This window comes from Ahaetulla prasina, chromosome 11 (genome assembly GCF_028640845.1).
Source record: "Ahaetulla prasina isolate Xishuangbanna chromosome 11, ASM2864084v1, whole genome shotgun sequence".
NCBI classification, from domain to species: domain Eukaryota; kingdom Metazoa; phylum Chordata; class Lepidosauria; order Squamata; family Colubridae; genus Ahaetulla; species Ahaetulla prasina.
Genome location: NC_080549.1, coordinates 15,376,772 through 15,396,128, shown reverse-complemented (window position 1 = coordinate 15,396,128; position 19,357 = coordinate 15,376,772). Strand labels below are relative to the sequence as shown.

Below are 19,357 nucleotides of genomic sequence, written 5' to 3'. Positions count from 1 at the left end.
GGAAGCGTACTTCAGAGGCTCTTAAATGGAACAAGAATTTTTCCCCTCAGGTTATTGGAAATCTGTTAAATGGTCAACCCTCTCCCTGTTTGGTCCTTTGATTGGGGGGGTGGGGGGTGGAAACCCCCATCTGCTTTGAAATTTGATAACAGGTAACTTCGTCAATTGTGATACTTTTCCTCCTTCATGGCTCAAAGTTTTTTTTTGTTTTTGTTTTTAATTAGGAAAACCGGATGGCCAGCTACTAAGGGATGAGTTCTATGGTCAGGTTTCACAGGGCTTCTAAAAAAGATCTCTTCAGTTTGGAGGCCATCGAATAGTTAGTTGGGCTACGATCCTGTCAGACTGACGTGAAGAGAATAGAATGGAGCTAGCAGAATAGGATGGAACTATCAACTGAGGTGTGCAAAGAACGGAAACTATATTTCTTTTGAATTATTTCAAACTAGTGTTAATCGATGGGAGGAAATCTTAAAGATTTGCTAGAGATGTGCTTGTGAAATCTAGTCTTCTAGCCATAGAATAACAGAGTAACAGAGTTGGAAGGGACCTTGGAGGTCTTCTAGTCCAACTCCCTACTCAAGCAGGAAACCCAATACTATTTCAGATAAATGGTTGTCCAGTCTCTTCTTTAAAACTTCTGCGGTTGGAACACTCAGAACTTCTGGAGGCAAGTTGTTCCACTGGTTAATTGTTCTCACTGTCAGGAAATTCCTCCTTAGTTCTAGGTTGCCTCTCTCCTTGATTCGTTTCCATCCATTGCTTCTTGTCCTGCCCTCAGGTACTTTGGAGAATAGGTTGACTTTCTCTCCTTTGTGGCAGTCCCTTAGATATTGCAGTACTGCTATCATGTCACCCCTAGTTCTTCTTTTCATTAAACTCGACATATCCAATTCCTGCAACCATTCTTCACATGTTTTAGCCTCCAGTCATCTTTGTTGCTCTTCTCTGCACACTTTCTAGACTCGCAACATCTTTTTTACATTGTGCCAACCAAAACTGGACACAGTATTCCAAGTGTGGTCTTCTTACCAAGGCATCATAAAATGAAAAGCATAAGAACTCAAAACAAAATTTGAGTTCTTTGTCTCCTTTTCTATAAAACAAACCTCTGTGGGCAACAAGTGATAATGGTAACCTTGCTAATTGCTGCCAACCTCCCAACCTACAGAAAAACTAGCCAAGGGAAAGATTTTATATCTTCTAACATTAAAATAGTGAAAATGGTGGAAGAAGAGTTTTAGCACTATTTTTTAAAATTTGGCTAAAAAACACGGTGGCTCAGCGGCTAAGATTCTGAGCTTGTCGATCGAAAGATCGACAGTTCAGCGGTTCGAATCCCTAGTGCCGCGTAATGGGTTGAGCTCCCTGTTCCTTATCCCAGCTTCTGCCAACCTAGCAGTTCGAAAGCACGTAAAAAATTCAAGTAGAAAAATAGGGACCATCTTTGGTGGGAAGGGAACAGCGTTCTGTGCACCTTTGATGTTTAGTCATGCTGGCCACATGACCACGGAGACGTCTCCGGACAACGCTGGCTCTTTGGCTTTGAAACGGAGATGAGCACCGCCCCCTAGAGTCGGCAACGATTAGCACATATGTGTGAGGGAAACCTTTACCTTTAGCAATTTAATCTCAACTTTCGAAAAGTTTCAAAAGCTTTTGTGTAGTTCTGGCACAAAGTTGTCCCCCTGGGCTCTAAAGAAGCTCCCTGCCCCATAGGGCCTCTGGTGGCTCAGGCTGGTAAGACAGTCTGTTATTAACAGCAGCTGCTTGCAATTACTGCAGGTTCAAGTCCCACCAGGCCCAAGGTTGGCTCAGTCTTCCATCCTTTATAAGGTAGGTAAAATGAGGACCCAGATTGTTGGGGGCAATAAGTTGACTTTGTATATAATATACAAATGGATGAAGACTATTGCTTGACATAGTGTAAGCCGCCCTGAGTCTTCGGAGAAGGGCGGGATATAAATGCAAAATATATATATATATTTACCTTGAAGTATGGAAATAGCTAATCAATCCCCTGTGAAAAGACTTCCCTATTAGGAGGGTGGTCAGTGGTAGGAAAGCTTTGGTAGCCAAGCTTTGCTCTCCTTTGCTTTTAATTTGTTCTGCCCGAAGTTGATTCTTAGTTATTTTGAGTGTTTCCTAGAAGGAGGAAGATGACATACAATCTGCCTTCTGCTTCACTGAACTGCGAATATAACAACAGAAGCCAGATCTCTTTGTTCCTTTGGAGCAATCTTTCTCTGTCTCTTGGTAGATTAGAGACAGGAGATGGTTTACCCAGTGGAGAAACACTAGGCAAGAGTGAGATGTGAATTTGGGGTGGGACAGGTGAAGCATTCGAATCCACAATTTAAGGAGAAAGGCCGCTGACTCTTCGGTGTGGCGCTTTGACCTTGAGGGGCAACTTTGAACACAATCCTAGCCCTTCTGCATCATATGGGCCCTCTACACCAAGGGTGTCTAACCTTGGCAACTTGAAGACTTGTGGACTTCAGCTACCAGAATTCATTCATTCATTCATTCATTCTTTCTTTCTTTCTTTCTTTCTTTCTTTCTTTCTTTCTTTCTTTCTTCCCTCTTTTCCTTCCTTCTTTCCTTCCTTCTTCCCTCCTCCCTCCCTCCCTCTCTTTTCCTCCCTTCCTCCTTCCCTCCCTACCTCTTTTCCTACCTTCCTCTCTCCCTCCCTCTTTCCTCCCTTCCTTCATTCCTCCCTCCAACTTGTATTTCTCTGTCTCTTTTTTTCTCCTTCTCTCCCTCCCTCTCCCCTTCTATCCTTCCTCCCTTCTCTCTCCTTCCTCCTTCCTCCCTCCCTCCCTCCCTCCCTCCCTTTTCCTTCCTTCCTTCCTTCCTCCCTCCTTCCTTCCAGGATTTATTCAGATTTCATTCAAATTTTTGGGATTTCCTTGACATGCAAAACATTACAGCCATGGCTTCAGTGTAATACAATTATGTAAAATATTATAGGACAACCAAGTGATTTCAGAGGTTTTCTTCTCAGTTGGGGTTTCCTTCCAGTCTCTCTCTTCCTCCTCTATTTTCCCCCTTTGGTTTTTCTTCCCTTCCGAAGTTTCACATTCTTCCTAGTGATCCTAAACGTCCAATAGGTCAGGGGGTCAACTCTGCAGAATAAGAGAACAGTCGCTGGAGTGGAGAGCTCATGAAAAGTATTAAGTTTACAACCCTGACAAATCATTTCCATAGCTGAGGCTCTGTAAGAAATGAAAGTTGTCATGAAATCAATCAACCATTAGAAACAGGCCTCCGAAAGGAAAGGAAAGGAATATTTGTGTTTATGTGCGTGTAGCTGCGTGAATACAATCCATGCATGCTCTCTTTTTGGTCCTTGTGGCTTCTTTCAGCAAAAGTATGTTTTATTTTTCAGTGTGACGTCGGTCTTCAGGCCTCTCACGCATTATTCTTCTCTACGTCGTCAATATAATTCTACTAATTTGATTTTTGTTACATTAGCAAGGGCCAAAATATGCAGCTAGGAACACACAGTCACTTTTTCTAGGTTCAAAGGTTTTTGTCTGCCTGTCTGAAGATTGTAGATGCACCTGAGAAAGTGCTGTAACCCTAACACCTCAACATACTTCTCGGTTATATACCTTTCCATTTTTTCCCCTCTGTGCTGTCCAAAGTCCTGAAATCTGAGCTGCCATCTTAGGCCTCCGGTATGAATTGGTAGAAGCTTGAGGTGAAAAGCATTCTATTTTTAAAAGCATCATTGCTTTTTAAAAGTCCTTTTTTTCCCCTTCTGGAAGTAAAAATACCTAGCACAAGGATGACAAACTGGATTTCTTCGAGGGCCAGATCAGCATTGTAGTTAGATTTAGATTAGATTTAGATTTATTAGATTTTTATACCGCCCTTCTCCCAAAGGACTCAGGGCGGTTCACAGCCAGAATAAAACAATAATTATGTACACAATAAAACAATAATGAAAAAACTTACTGAATATCAGGCCAAAATTAAAACCATTTAAAACCATAAAAACCCCATAAAATTTACATCAAAATATAAAAACTACTAAAAATTTCTATGCCAGTCCTGCGCGAGTTCTCCTCTGCGGGCCACGGGGAGGGGGAATGGGGGGAGGTGTATGACAGGATGGAAGCCTGCTGTAGCACCCCGCACCATGTTTTTGGCCTCCCCAGCCTCCAGCAGCACTCTGGCGGCCAAAAAACGGGCCCTGCGGAGGCCTCGCAGGGTCTCTGCGCGGCCCATTTTTGGCCAGCAGAAGCTTTGGCTGGTCCTTTGATACTTCCAGGCTGGCCCCGTGGGCCACATTTAAGCACCCCATGGGCCAAATCCGGACCATCCACAGCCTTGACCTTGCATATCAGGCTGGACCTGCAGCAAAATGCAGGCGTGTATGTAAAAGCAGGGGTAGGCAATTAATTTTCCCAAGAGGTCACATGAGAAACTGGCATTATTGTGGAGGTCCAGACCAATTGGTCTGAACATGTGCAGACATGTCTGCACCTATGTACACTGGGGTGTGTGTGTGGAAATCAGCCACCTTTGGAATAAAAGCAAGACAGTTGAATTGTGTACCTGATGTAAATTTATTTACATTTGATGTCTAATTTCTGATTGACTTCCTTCTGGCTGGTAAGGGAGAGCCAGAGGGCCGTAGGTGGCCCAAGGGCCATAAAATACGCAGGTCTGATTTAAAGGAAACCTTAAATAACAGATGGACGTCCTTGACTTGATATAGAAAACTCACTGACTCGTTCTCCCACGCCCGATTTTTAGTCTTTCATTACCGTTTATTATTAAGATAAAACAAAAAAGAGAAACAAAAAAGGCCCAAGGTTGACTCAGCCTTCCATCCTTTATAAGGTAGGTAAAATGAGGACCCAGATTATTGGGGGCAATAAAAGTTGACTTTGTATATAATATACAAATGGATGAAGACTATTGCTTAACACAATGTAAGCCGCCCTGAGTCTTCGGAGAAGGGCGGGATATAAATGCAAATTTAAAAATTAAAAATTTTTAAAAATAAAAAATAAAAAAAATTGAGAAAGGAAAAAGAAGAAAAAAGTGTAGAAGGAAGCGAAAAAGGAAGAAAAAAGTAGTTCCACCCTATAAAAAGCAATGGATGGAAACTAATCCGGGAGAGAAGCAACTTAGAACTAAGGAGAAATTTACTGACAGTGAGAACAGTCAACCAGTGGAACAACTTGCCTCCAGAAGTTGCGAATGCTCCAACACTGGAAGTCTTTAAAAAGAGATTGCACAACCATTTCTCTGGAATGGTATAATGGCTTGAGCAGGGGGTTGGACTAGAAGACCTCCAAGGTCCCTTCCAACTCTGTAATTCTGTGGTTCTGTTTATGATTTACAAGGGGAGCAATGGGCATTTGAACTAACAGTTTCACTATTTATTTATTTATTTATTTATTTATTTATTTATTTATTTATTTATTTATTTAATCACATTTGTATACCGCCCTATCTCCCAGGGGACTCAGGGCGGTTTACAGCCTAATAAAAACATACATATCAATACAGAATAAAACACCAATTTAAAAAACTTATTAAATAAGGCCGAATATTAAAAATTGCAATAAAAATAATAAAACCCCATTTAAATTAAAATTTAAAATTCTAGTCCAGTCCTGTGCAAATAAATAGATGTGTCTTAAGCTCGCGGCGAAAGGTTCGAAGGTCGGAAAGTTGACGAAGACCTGGGGGAAGTTCGTTCCAGAGGGTGGGAGCCCCCACAGAAAAGGCTCTCCCTCTGGGTGTCGGCAGTCGGCACTGCCTGGCTGATGGCACCCTAAGGAGTCCCTCCCTGTGAGAGCGCACGGGTCGGTGGGAGGCAATCGGTGGCAGCAGATGGTCCTGTAGATAGCCCGGCCCTATGCCATGGAGCGCTTTGAAGATAGTTACCAAAACCTTGAAGTGCACCCGAAAGGCCACAGGTAGCCAGTGCAGTCTGCGCAGGAGAGGTGTCACATGGGAGCCACGAGGGGCTCCCTCTATCACCTGCGCAGCCGCATTCTGGACTAACTGGAGCCTCCGGGTGCTCTTCAGAGGGAGCCCCATGTAGAGAGCATTGCAGTAATCCAGACGAGATGTCACAAGAGCATGAGTGACCGTGCATAGGGTATCCCGGTCTAGAAAGGGGCGCAACTGGCGAACCAGGTAAAAAGCTCTCCTGGAGACAGCCGTCAAATGGTCTTCAAAAGACAGCCGTCCATCCAGGAGAACTCCCAAGTTGCGCACTAAAATTCCCTTTCAAACCCTCGCCAGAACTTGTGGTCTCTCCAGACAAGAGTCCAGACCAGAACTCTGTCAAAATCAGGGTGTCAGACCCTGGGGGGTGTTTTAGAGCTATCTTTCCCCGCTCCTGTTTTCGGTGGTGTCACACATTAGTGCTTTATCTTGCCAGATGTTTCACTGTCCTTCCATTTGAAACAGAAAATGGATTAAACATTTGATTAAACATCAAATGGGTTTGAGCCTGCCTCCAGCGAGTTCAGATGCCATCAATGAGCACAACTGAGTCTCACGCAGCAATGGACGCGGCTTAGAATTGAAAGAATAACCGAGCCACACTGGTTGTACTGTTGTCAGCTTCCCCATTCCTTTTTTTTGGCTTCAAGAGCTGCTCGCTGCAAATTGTTGTCTGTTAATTTAATATAATGTTTTGTTTTAGTATGAGGAACCGTACGGCAATGCTGTGTCTTGGCGTTCGATTTTAATTAAATGCATACTTCCAGATTTGATTACTCATAGCTCCTCTTTCGTTAATTTACTCATTTGTAGTTTGGACCGAAATGCTTCCGACTTAATGCAGAGCGATGGGGACTGTGTCTAACCAATTACAGACTGGGGGGGGGGAGAAATAACTTTATTGCAAGGGTATTGTTTGGTACTGATGTCCTCCTGTGGCGCAGAGGGTGTGCTGATCCTGTCAAAGCCTCCTCAAGAGTAGCTTTCTGATAGTCATTGTTTTTGGCTGCCATATTTGCATACTGGCCAATAGCAATGGCACTTAGACTGCTTCACAGTGCTTTACAGCCCTCTCTAAGCTTTTACATAGTCAGCCTATTGCCCCCAACAATCTGGGTCCTCATTTTACCGACCTCAGAAGGATGGAAGGTTGAATCAATCTTGAGCTGGTCAGGATCAAACTGCTGGCAGTGGACAGAATTATCCTGCAATGCTGCATTTTAACCACTGGGAGGGAAGGAAGGAAGGAAGGAAGGAAGGAAGGAAGGAAGGAAGGAAGGAAGGAAGGAAAATAAATAGCAATAGTGTTTAGACTTATACACCGCTTCACAGTGCTTTACAGCCCTCTCTAAGCTGTTTACATAGTCAGCCTATTGCCCCCAACAGTCTGGGTCCTCATTTTACCGACCTCGGAAGGATGGAAGGTTGAGCTGGTCAGGATCAAACTGCTGGCAGTGGACAGAATTATCCTGCAATACTGCATTTTAACCACTGGGAGGGAAGGAAGGAAGGAAGGAAGGAAGGAAGGAAAATAAATAGCAATAGTGTTTAGACTTATACACCGCTTCACAGTGCTTTACAGCCCTCTCTAAGCTGTTTACATAGTCAGCCTATTGCCCCCAACAGTCTGGGTCCTCGTTTTATTCGACCTCGGAAGGATGGAAGGCTGAATCAGTCTTGAGCCTGGTGAGAATCGAACTGCCAAATCGTTAGCAGTCAGCAGAAGTCGCTTGCAAATACTGCATTCTAACGACTGTGCCACCACGGCGCACCATGGCCAAACTATTCCTGTGGGTATTGTGCAACTGTGTTGAACACTTTACGACCAATTTTTTTTTTAAATTTGAATTTATATCCCGCCCTTCTCCGAAGACTCAGGGCGGCTTACACTGTGTCAAGCAATAGTCTTCATCCATTTGTATATTATATACAAAGTCAACTTTTATTGCCCCCAACAATCTGGGTCCTCATTTTACCTACCTTTATAAAGGATGGAAGGCTGAGTCAACCTTGGGCCTGGTGGGACTTGAACCTGCAGTAATTGCAAGCAGCTGCTGTTAATAACAGACAGTCTGCTGAGTCTGCTGAGCCACCAGAGGCCCTTTTGATGGTGAGCAGTTTTCCCTTTGTGTGGCAATACTTTTGAGCAGGTCTCATCAGGTTATATCCTTGAACTATGATCATACCATCAAACTAACAGAGTGCTTTAAAAAACAGATAGCATCCCACTTTTTTTTTTTACTGTGTTCTTCGATGGATGAGAAGTTTTTTTTTTTTGTTGTTGTTGTTGCATCTACTCGGTGGGTGGAAGTTTGTAATCCTTTGCTCCTCCTATGTGCCTTCACAAATAAACACATTAGGTTCTTTGTGCAGTTAAATAGATTGGGGAAGGGGATTCATTGGAAAGAGAGAGAGAAAGAAGGAGGTGAAAAAGGAGATTTGTCCAAAAGAGTTCTACTATTTTTTTTCTCCCTATCGGTTCTCACTTAGTTGTGTTTTTTTTACATAATATAACACTCAAAGTTTATTATATTTTATTTTATTTTTTATTTTTTTATTTTTTTTACATTTATATCCCGCCCTTCTCCGAAGACTCAGGGCGGCTTGCAATGTGTAAGGCAATAGTCTCATTCTATTTGTATATTTACAAAGTCAACTTATTGCCCCCCCAACAATCTGGGTCCTCATTTTACCTACCTTATAAAGGATGGAAGGCTGAGTCAACCTTGGGCCTGGTGGGATTCGAGCCTGCAGTAATTGCAGGCTGCTGTGTTTTAATAACAGGCTATCTTACAGCCTGAGCCACCACGGCCGTTTCATAACCTTCTATAGGTATTCTATAGGTTTCATAACCTTTCATTTTGCTTCATAACCTTCTATAGGTATTGTATTGTTTTCCAAATAAAATTTTCATGGGGAACCATTTCATAAATTGTGTGCTATAAGGACAAATAGAATAATTGGCATTGGCTATTTTATTCAGCAATTCATTTGAAACTGTACATGAATAAACCAGTATATACTGAGTTCTCGCTCGGTTTTAATGATCCTTTTCATTCATTACAATTCAAAGCAGACCTTTTCACAGATGGGAAAATGGCACTTGTTGAGTTGTTTAGCTTAGTGGCCAAAAAAGATCAATGTGAATGTTCCCATTTTGCTTTGTCCTCCAGTGCTCTGCAACCTCTCTAGCTCCCAGCACTTTCCGTAATTCCCTAAGGCAGGAATCTGCAAACTTGGCTCTTTTTAAGACTTGTGGACTTCAACTTCCAGAGTTCCTCAGCCGGCTGAGGAACTCTGGGAGTTGAAGTCCACAAGTCTTAAAAGAGCCAAGTTTGCAGACCCCCCTGACCTAAGGAAAGGACCGTTTCCATGGGTTTGCTAGGGGTTGGCCGTGGAGAATTCAGAACGAGGTAAAAAAGGGGCCACGGAAGAAAGTAGCAACCATCACCTCCAAAACCTCACTGGGAAAAATTAAAAAAAGAAAGAAAGTGGACTGAGACAGGTAGAAAAAATACCTGAGGGTTTAAAAAAAAAAAAAGACCTCTAGAGCAAAGGTGTCAAACTCGATATCATTGAGGGCCGCATCAGTGTTGTGTTTGACCTCAGGAGGCCGGGGTGGGTTTGGCCAGAGCGGGCGTGGTCAGCATGACATCACTTGTGTCAGGGGGTGCGCCTGTGGTGGCCCGAGTGCTCTGCCAGTGAGAATGGGCTCCTGAGCTCCGTTTTCAGCTGCGACGGCCTCCTGCAACCCCCTGCCAGCGAAAATGGAGCTCGGAAGGGCTACGTGTGACCCTCACAAGCTCCATTTTGGCTGGCAGAGGCACTGCAGGCCGGTCCTTCTCCAGGGTGGCCCTGTGGGCCAGATCTACCGTATTTTTCGGAGTATAAGACACACCTTTTTCCCCCAAAAAAGAGGGTGAAAATCTGGGTGCGTCTTATACTCCGAATGTAGCCCCACCCAGCTTCTCAACGGGAGGTTTCAGAGGCTGAAAAAAGCATCGGAAAGGAAGCTTCAGAAAAGAAGCCCCCAAACACAGCTTCAGAAAAGAAGCTCCCAAACTGAGCTTCAGAGGCTTTTTTTCTGAAGCTCTGTTTCAGAGGCTTTCAGAGGCAGAAAAAAGTTTTTTCTGAAACAGAGTTTCAGAGGCAGAAAAAAAAGCAAAAAATAAAAAGCAAGGCACAGAGCTCACAACCAAGGAACCTGTTGCTAAAATTCACCTCTGGAAACAGCTGATTGGGGGTATTCTGGGAGGCCAATCCACCTGCCAATCAGTTTTTTTCTTATTTTCCTCCCCAAAGTGAATTTAAGCAACAGGTTTCTTGGTTGTGAGCTCTGTGCCTTGCTTTTTGTTGTTGTTGTTGTTGTTTCCTGCCTCAGAAACTCCATTTCAGAAAAAAAAAATTCTGCCTCTGAAAGCCTCCAAAACAGAACTTCAGAAAAAAAGTCTCTGAAGCTCAGTTTGGGAGCTTCTTTTCTGAAGCTCTATTTGGGGGCTTTTTTTCTGAAGCTCTGCTTGGGAGCTTCTTTTCTGAAGCTCTGTTTGGGAGCTTTTTTTCTGAAACTCTGTTTGGAGGCTTCTTTACTGAAGCTCTATTTGGGGGCTATTTTCTGAAGCTCTGCTTGGGAGCTTCTTTTCTGAAGCTCTGTTTGGGAGCTTTTTTTCTGAAGCTCTGCTTGGGAGCTTTTTTTTTGAAACTCTGTTTGGAGGCTTTTTTACTGAAGCTCTATTTGGGGGCTTTTTTTCTGAAGCTCTATTTGGGGGCTTTTTTTCTGAAGCTCTGCTTGGGAGCTTCTTTTCTGAAGCTCTGTTTGGAGGCTTCTTTACTGAAGTTCTGTTTGGGGGCTTCTTTTCTGAAGCTTCTTTCAGCCTCTGAAACCTCTGCTTGAGAAGCTGAGTGGGGCTACATTCGGAGTATTAAAACACACCCAGATTTTCACTCGTTTTTGGAGGAAAAAGGTGTGTCTTATACTCCGAAAAATATGGTAAACAGTAAATGATAGAGTTTCCTAAAAGTCTAGACTAGAGGGAATGTTTCAAAGCAGCTGAAGAGAAGTTAGGAACGATGTTCAGTTTTGCTATGCTTTGTCTTTTTTTGGAAGCCTGTCTCTGTGTAATTAGAGCGAACAAATATGTCATCCAGGATCATCCATGTCTGTAGGATAGACAGACAGTTGAAAAGCACTCTGGCCAAAGTTAATAGTAAAACCATTTTTGTACAGCTGCTCCCAAATCCCGCACAGTTGGTGTCCTAGGTCAACTCAACGAGGCAATGAACTGAACCCAACGTGCCCTTCATTTTTCTGTTCTTCTTCCAGTCTACTGGTGCTGGAACACCTTGGCATCTAATGGAGATAGAAACTGTAAGGCAAGGTCTTCCTAGTGACAATTTAAAAAATAGCTGCCTATGAGAAAGCATCAATTTGGCTTATCTTCCAATGGGCGCAATATATAATTTACCGCTTGTTCAAAGACTTGTTTTAAACAAATTCCATCAGTTCTAGGTAGCATCTGCCGTGTCTTTAATATCCATCTGCTCAATCATTAATATCATTAATAATCCATCCGTTAAGTTATTTGCTCCATACATTTGTTTGGAATAATCGTATTAATGCTTCTAACTGATATTAGTTTTAATTTCCACTAATTGTTCTGATTAATTAATAATGGATAGCCTCGATTAATCTGCAGATTCCCTTTTCTTTACTGTGTGTGGTTTTTTTTGTTTGAAGACTCTTGGAAATAGTTCTTGTGAAAATGCAAATTTTTCACTGTGTATGTGTGCTTAAAAGTTATAACTTGCTCTTATAAAAAAGTAGAAAGGAAGCAAATGTTTTCTGTTATGTAGCTTAGATTGTGGGATGGTCTAGGACAGTGATGGCCATTGCGTGCCAGGAGTGGGGGGGGGTAGTCACACACACGTGTCGCCACACCCACAATTCTATGTGCCCTGCCCCTGTGCACTTCCGGTGAAGTTGGCAAACAGGTCGTTTTCGGCCTCGGGTGGGGTGGAGGGTTTGGGAAGACCGTTTTCACTCTCCCCAGACTCCTAGAGAGGCTCTGGAGCCTGGGGACAGCAAAAAACGGGCCTTTCGGTCCCACCGGAAGTGGCAAATGTGTCGTTTCCAGCCTCCAAAGGGCCCCTGGAGGGTGGGGAGGGCCGTTTTCACCCTCTCCAGACTCCTAGAAAGGCTCTGGAGCCTGGTGAGAGAGAAAAATGGGACTTCCCCACTAACAGCTCGTTTCCCTACTTCTAGTGTGCCCAGAAGGCCTTAAAATTAGCTGGCTGGTGTGCGCATGCGCACTGGACCTGAGCTCGCGTGCCCATCAATATGGCTACGCGTGCCACCTGTGGCACGCGTGCCATAGGTTCACCATCACGGGTCCAGAAATAGAGGAGAAATGGCTCATATTTTATTCACATTTTAAGGTAGAAGAACCAAAGTTGCCGTTCCAAAATATATAATGAAGCAGGGTTCACAATCATGCCAACATTTACCATTTTGGGGATCTTCCTAAATGTGTATTAAAAGTGCACATATTACAGAAAAAAAAGCACACACACAACCCCCTAAATTAGGTAAAAATTGTTTGGCAAAAAATAAGACCTCTAGGAAAAATATACACAATATATCTGTGAAGGGATCCTTTCTAGTTTTCTGGAGAGTTTTCTACAACCATTCCAGCTGATCTCTAACGAGCAGAGTCAGAAAAGCATGAATTTGAATTGCTTACAAATTCTGATCTCAATTGTGGTCATATATTGAGGATGATTCAAAGTGTTATGGATGTTGAAATCTGGTCAAAACTGCAAGATTAGTAATGTTTGGAATCAAGTCTGATTAGTTAATGTAAGCTTAATTCTCTTTCTCTCTTTTTCTTTCTATTTCACTCTCTCTTTCTCATTCTTTCTCTCTTTTCCTTTCTCTTTCTCTCTCTTTCTCTTTCTCTCTCTTTCTCATTCCCTTTCTCTCTCTTTTTCTCTTTGTTCCTCTTTTTCTTTTTTCTCTCTATTTCACTCTTTCTCTCTTTCTCATTCCCTTTCTTTCTCTCTTTCTCTCTTTCTGTTCCTCTACTTTTTCTTTTTTCTCTCTCTCTTGCTCCTTTCCTTTCTCTCTCTCTTTCTGTTCTTCTTTTTCTTTTCTATCTCTTTCTCTTTCACTCTTTCTCTCTCTTTCTTATTCCCTTTGTCTCTCTCTTTCCCTCTTTCTGTTCCTCTCTTTTTTCTCTCTTTCTCTTTCCCTTTCCGCCTTTACAAACAGGCCTCACAGCCATGGCTGAAGCAATGAAGTTGCAGAAGATTAAGCTGATGGCCATGAACAGCCTCCATGGAAGCGGAAGTCAGAATGGGACCGAGTCGGAGAACGAAGAACTGAATTCAAATGCAGGTAAAGCAAGTCTCAACTGTGAACTGTTTGCACAATTGCACGTTTGTGGAGATTCTCAGACACCCAGGTCATGGTTGTCCCAAAGGTGCTTTTTTCCCAGAAGGCAACTGGACTTTTATGTAGGATGGCGTAAAATATAAAAAGGGGTTTTATTTTCTCTTCGTTGCTATTTTGGATAAAGATGCCCCCTTTAGAACAGTTATTTTAATTGGGAAACAGGGAAGCACATCATACCTAAAGCAGTTACAGGAATGCAGAGTGGAAGATGACTTTCCATGATTGTCTTAATGCAACATGAATTACCGTATTTTTTGGAGTATAAGATGCACCTTTTTCCCCCAAAAAAGAGGGTGAAAATCTGGGTGTGTCTTATACTCCGAATGTAGCCCCGCCCAGCTTCTCCAATGGAGGTTTCAGAGGCTGAAAAAAGCATCAGAAACGAAGCTTCAGAAAAAATTCCCCAAACAGATCTTCAGAAAAAAAGCCTCCAAACAGAGGTTCAGAAAAGAAGCCCCCAAACAGAGCTTCAGAAAAGAAGTCCCCAAACACAGCTTCAGAGGCTTTTTTTTCTGAACCTCTGTTTCGGAGGCTTTCAGAGGCAGAATTTTTTTTTTTCTGAAACAGAGTTTCAGAAGTTTCAGAGGCAGAAAAAAAAACCAACCCCCCCCCAAAAAAAACCCCTAAGGCACAGAGCTCACAACCAAGGAACCTGTTGCTAAAATTCACACCTGGGAACAGCTGATTGGGATATTCTGGGAGGCCGATCCACCTGCCAATCAGTTTTTTTCTTATTTTCCTCCCCAAAAACTAAGGAGTGTCTTATACTCCAGTGCATCTTATACTCCGAAAAATACAGTATGCTATTTTTTTCCTCTTTAAGAAATCACCTGTAATTGGCAAGAAAACCCCTACATGCATAGGAGATCCCCTGCCGAGCGCCACTGGCAGGTTTTTTTTTTTCTCTCTCTTCCCAAGGCTTCAAAATGTTCCTTTTTTAGTGCTGCGCGCACTCGGTAGCAGACTTCAGAGGATTTCACCCCTGCAGGTGACTTTTTCCCCCCACATGTACAACCATTGCAGCGTCCCCATGGTCACATGATCGAAATCCAGACGCTTGGCAACTGACTCATACTTAAGACGGTTGCCGTTCCCCAAGGTCACGTGATCGCCTTCTGTGACCTCTTGACAAGCCAAATCAACGGGGAAGCGAGATTCACTTAAGAACCGGCCTTGCTAATTTTTAGCCACTGCAGCGATTCACTTAACAACTTGTGGCAAGAAAGGTCGTAAAAATGGGGCAAAACTCACTTCACCACTGCCTTGCTCAACGAAACAAATGTCGGGCTCAACGGTGGTCGTAAGTCAAAGACTACCTGTATCTGTGTAATAAACCAGAGTTGCTGCGTAACGTATCACTCAAGATTTGTGAGGTGAGGTGATAATACATAAGGTATTCAACCCGTTAGTTTACCTCAGGGCTGAAAATGAATAAAATGGTGAGGCAAACCAGAAACATAAAAGATCGTATTTTGAAAGTCACTTCGTCTGAAATCGGCACACACATACACATATACACACACACGCAAACACACACAAAAGCAGTAAGCCACGTTCACTGAGGCAAACATTTTATTTTAAGGAGGCAGACCTACAGTTTCTTTGATTCGAGGTTGCATTTAATAGCTTCTCTAATGGTTGCAACATGACCGCGCATCTTGATTCCAGCATGAATAACAACCCGTCCGTGTTTCATTTAGTTCCAAATGAGAAATTCTGTCTTTTTATTGTTTTAGGAAATTAGTCTGTGTACTATTGCTCCTGAAACTTTATAATTAATCACGAAAGGTTACGGCTTAGGAGAGTTTGGGGGGGGGGCAGGAGGAAATAGGTGCTTGAATGATTATAACTGTAGCTGTCAAGTCAGAAATATGAGCCTTCCCGTTTGTTTTGAACAGTGTATCTTGCATTCTTTTGAAGATATACTGCTAACACACAAACACACACAATGTGCACACCTACACACTTCAGTGCAGAATTGCAAAGAGTTTGAAGCTGCCGGTTGACTTTTGAAAAACGAGAGAGAATGCTTACTCCTCTTCCTGAGTTTGCCATAGTGCCTTTTTCGCTAGAGAGATAGAAAACATATACAGATAGTTCTCGACCATTTGTTTAGAATAGAAGAATAGAATTTTATTGGCCAAGTGTGATTGGACACACAAGGAATTGTCTTGGTGCATATGCTCTCAGTGTACATAAAAGAAAAGATACGTTCATCAAGGTACAACATTTACAACACAATTGATGATCAATATATCAATATAAATCATAAGGATTGCCAGCAACAAGTTATAGTCATACAGTCATAAGTGGAAAGAGATTGGTGATGGGAACTATGAAACGATTAATAGTAGTGCAGATTCAGTAAATAGTCTGACAGTGTTGAGGGAATTATTTGTTTAGCAGAGTGATGGCCTTCGGGAAAAAACTGTTCTTATGTCTAGTTGTTCTGGTGTGCAGTGCTCTATAGCGTCGTTTTGAGGGTAGGAGTTGAAACAGTTTATGTCCAGGATGCGAGGGTTTAGTTTAGATGCGAGGGTTTAGTTTAGATGCGTTTAGTCAGCAATCGAAGTTACAACGGCAGTGAAAAATTGACACGACTGTTTTTAGACTAGATTAGAGTGGAGTGGAGTGGAGTGGAGTGGAGTGGAGTGGAGTAGAGTAGAGTAGGGTAGGGTAGGGTAGGGTAGGGTAGGGTAGGGTAGGGTAGGGTAGGGTAGAGTAGAGTAGAGTAGAGTAGAGTAGAGTAGAGTAGAGTAGCTGAAGTAGAGTAGAGTAGAGTAGAATAGAGTAGAGTAGAATAGGTGGAGTGGAATGGAACGGAACGGAACAGAACAGAACAGAACAGAGCTGGAAGGGACCTTGGTGGTCTTCTAGTGTAGTTTTTCACACTTACAACCATTGCAGCATCCCCATGTCACGTGATCAACATTCAGCTGACTCATATTTATGACGGTTGCAGTGTCCCGGGGTCACGTGATCACCTTTTGCAACCTTCTGACGAGCAAAGTCAATGGGGAAGCCAGATTTCACTTAACAGTTGTGTTACTAGCTTAACAACAGCAGTGGTTCGCTTAACAATTGCAGCGGGAAAGGTCATAAAATGGGACAAAACCCACCTAACCACTGTCTCGCTTTGCAACCACAAAGAAATTCTGGGTTCAACTCTGGTTGTAAGTCAAGGACTACCTGTACCATCATTCATGTTTACAGAATATTATGTTTGGTTTTGGTTTTGCTGGCATTGGAACCCTCCATAACGGTTGGGCCTCATGGTAGACTCTTTTTTCTGTAGCCAAAACACAGTCCTACCAAACTCTCCAAACTGCAGTGACTGAAAAATTGGTGGTGTGGTTTCCGGCTATGTCCGATCCCAATTGTGGCCGTATGTTGAGGACAAACCTGCAGTGAACTTGGTTCTTCTTCTTCTTCTTCTTCTTCTTCTTCTTCTTCTTCTTCTTCTTCTTCTTCTTCTTCTTCTTCTTCTTCTTCTTCTTCTTCTTCTTCTTCTTCTTCTTCTTCTTCTTCTTCTTCTTCGCCTTCACCTTCTCCTTCTCCTCCTCCTCCTCCTCTTCCTCCTCCTCCTCCTCCTCCTCCCTCTCCTTCTTCTCCCTCCTTCCTTCCTCCTCCTCCTCCTCCTTCTCTTCTTCTCCTCCTCCTCCTTCTCTTCTTCTCCTCTTTCCTTCCTCCTTCTCCTCCTCCTCCTCTCCTTCTTCTCCTCCTTCCTTCCTCCTTCCTCCGCCTCCTCCTCCTCCTCCTCCTCCTCCTCTCCTTCTTCCTCCTCCTCCTTCCTCCTCTTCCTCCTCCTCCTCCTCTTCCTCCTCCTCCTCCTCCTCCTCCTCCTCCTCCTCCTCCTCCTCCTCCTCCTCCTCCTTCTCCTTTTCTTTGATCCTGCAAATCAGTACCTGTAAAAAATATTCCATCCTTTCTTTGAATCACAGAGCAAGTCATGCTTCCTAAACATTGCAGCAACTTTCCTTTAGGACATTATTCTTGACTCCCAAAACAAAGTGAGAGGAAGCATAATGCTTAAGCCCTGCGTGGAGAAACCTCTTTTCTCTTGCTTTGCTTCTATCTGTGGTTGGTTTATGTGTGTGCGTATGCATTTCCCCCACCTCCCACTCTGTACCTGCCACGTAGGGTTTTATGATTATTATTTCCCCCCCTTGTAAATGCAAACATCCTTCACGATCTGGTTTTGTGTTGTTTTGTTTTAAAAAAAACACACACCCACAAATACATCACTCCAAGGAATATTTAAAGGAGCATCAGGAGGGGGAGGAATTCATTGGTTTAATGGAATGCTGTCAAGGAAGATCAGCATCACAAATGACACGAGGGGGCAAAATTGATACTTCTGCACTGACCCGCTAAAAGAAAAACCCTATGCATTATTTAGAAAACCCTCGAAAATCTGTCAGCGGATTGCCGAGTTAACAGAAGTGGGGTTGGAGCAGAAGGAGGTTCGGAGTTGAAGAGGTGTGTGGGATTGTAACGCTTGTAACTTTTCATGCTCAGCCCCGTCCACGCAGACCTGGTGATTACCTGGTCAGCAATTCTCTTCCAAGCTCTTTTAAGTGTTTTCAGTTAAAAGAGGTTTTTTTCTTTCTAAAAAGTAGTTTGTTTGTGCTACAATTGGCTTGCAAGTTAATGAGCGGATGATGATGATGATGATGAAGAAGAAGTAGAAGAAGAAGAAGCGAAGGAAGGAAGGAAGGAAGGAAGGAAGGAAGGAAGGAAGGAAGGAAAAAGAAAGAAAGAAAGAAAGAAAGAAAGAAAGAAAGAAAGAAAGAAAGAAAGAAAGAGGGAAGTAGGAGTAGTGGTGTGTTATGTGACAGACAAAGGCCAACTCGTTTTAAATCTAAGATTTACAAGACAACCATCTGCCCTGTTGCACTGTGTGGCACTGAATGCTGGGCAGCCACAACAGGGACCGAATGCTCTCTCCATGCCATGGAATGCAAAGGCTCCATTGGATCTCGGGCATCTCCCTTCTTGACCACATCACAAATGACACCATCCGACAGCATTTTGTGGTGGCACCAGTTATAGAGAAGGTGAGAGAAGGCTGGCTCCACTGGTATGGACATGTCCAGAGAGCAGCACATTCCACCGGGGCCAAGGCTGTGTACCAACTAGAAGTCAATGGCTGACGTCCTCACGGGCATCCAAAACAGAGATGGCAAGACACTGTCAACAAAGATATGAAAGCCATGGGAATGCACCCTGGAGATGCAGTTGGCCATGCAAAGTAGCATTCAGTGATCCGAAAATACGAGGAGGAGGAGGAGAGGAAGGAGAAGGAGGAGAGGAAGAGGAAGTAGAAGAAGGAGGAAGAGGAGAAGGAGGAGAGGAAGGAGAAGAAGGAGGAGAGGAAGAGGAGAAAGGAGGAGGAGGAGGAGGAGAAGAAGAGGAGGAAGGAGAAGGAGGAGGAGAAGAGGAAGGAGGAGGAGAGGAAGAGGAGGAAGGAGGAGAAGAAGAGGAGGAAGGAGAAGGAGGAGGGAGAAGGAAAAGGAGGAGAAGAGGAAGAGGAGAAAGAGGAGGAGGAGAGGAAGAGGAGGAGAAGGAGAAAGAGTGGTGGAGGGGAAGAGGAGAAAGGAGAAGAAGGAGGAAGGAAGAGAAGAAGAGGAAGCGGAGGAGGAGGGAGAAGGAGAAGGAGAAGAAGAAGAAAGAGGAAGGAGGATAGGTAATCCTGTGAATCGCTTCCAAGATCTGCCGCTTTCCTGCTTTATTTGTCCTGGCAGCAAAGGATGCAAACACATGTGTACAAACAAACAAACAAACAAACGAACAAACCCTGTCTTTGTTTTCCTTCTTTAATCACATCGCTAATATAGGGGAGCGAAGGTTTATTTCAAGATGAGTCAGCAGGGTATTGAGGCTCGGTAATACGTAGTCTGGGAGATACGCCAAACGTGAGAAGCTAGGTGTGTGTTT

The 19,357-nt window shown here is 43.4% G+C and overlaps 1 protein-coding gene across 1 annotated transcript in view; it reads left to right on the top strand.

The window, feature by feature from the left end:
- DACH2 (dachshund family transcription factor 2) overlaps window positions 1–19,357 on the top strand; it is a 371,548-nt gene that overhangs the window by 232,370 nt on the left and 119,821 nt on the right. Inside the window, exon 4 of the mRNA XM_058154632.1 lies at window positions 13,238–13,363. Coding sequence (XP_058010615.1) covers window positions 13,238–13,363 — 126 coding nt within the window. The remainder of the gene's footprint in view (window positions 1–13,237; window positions 13,364–19,357) is intronic.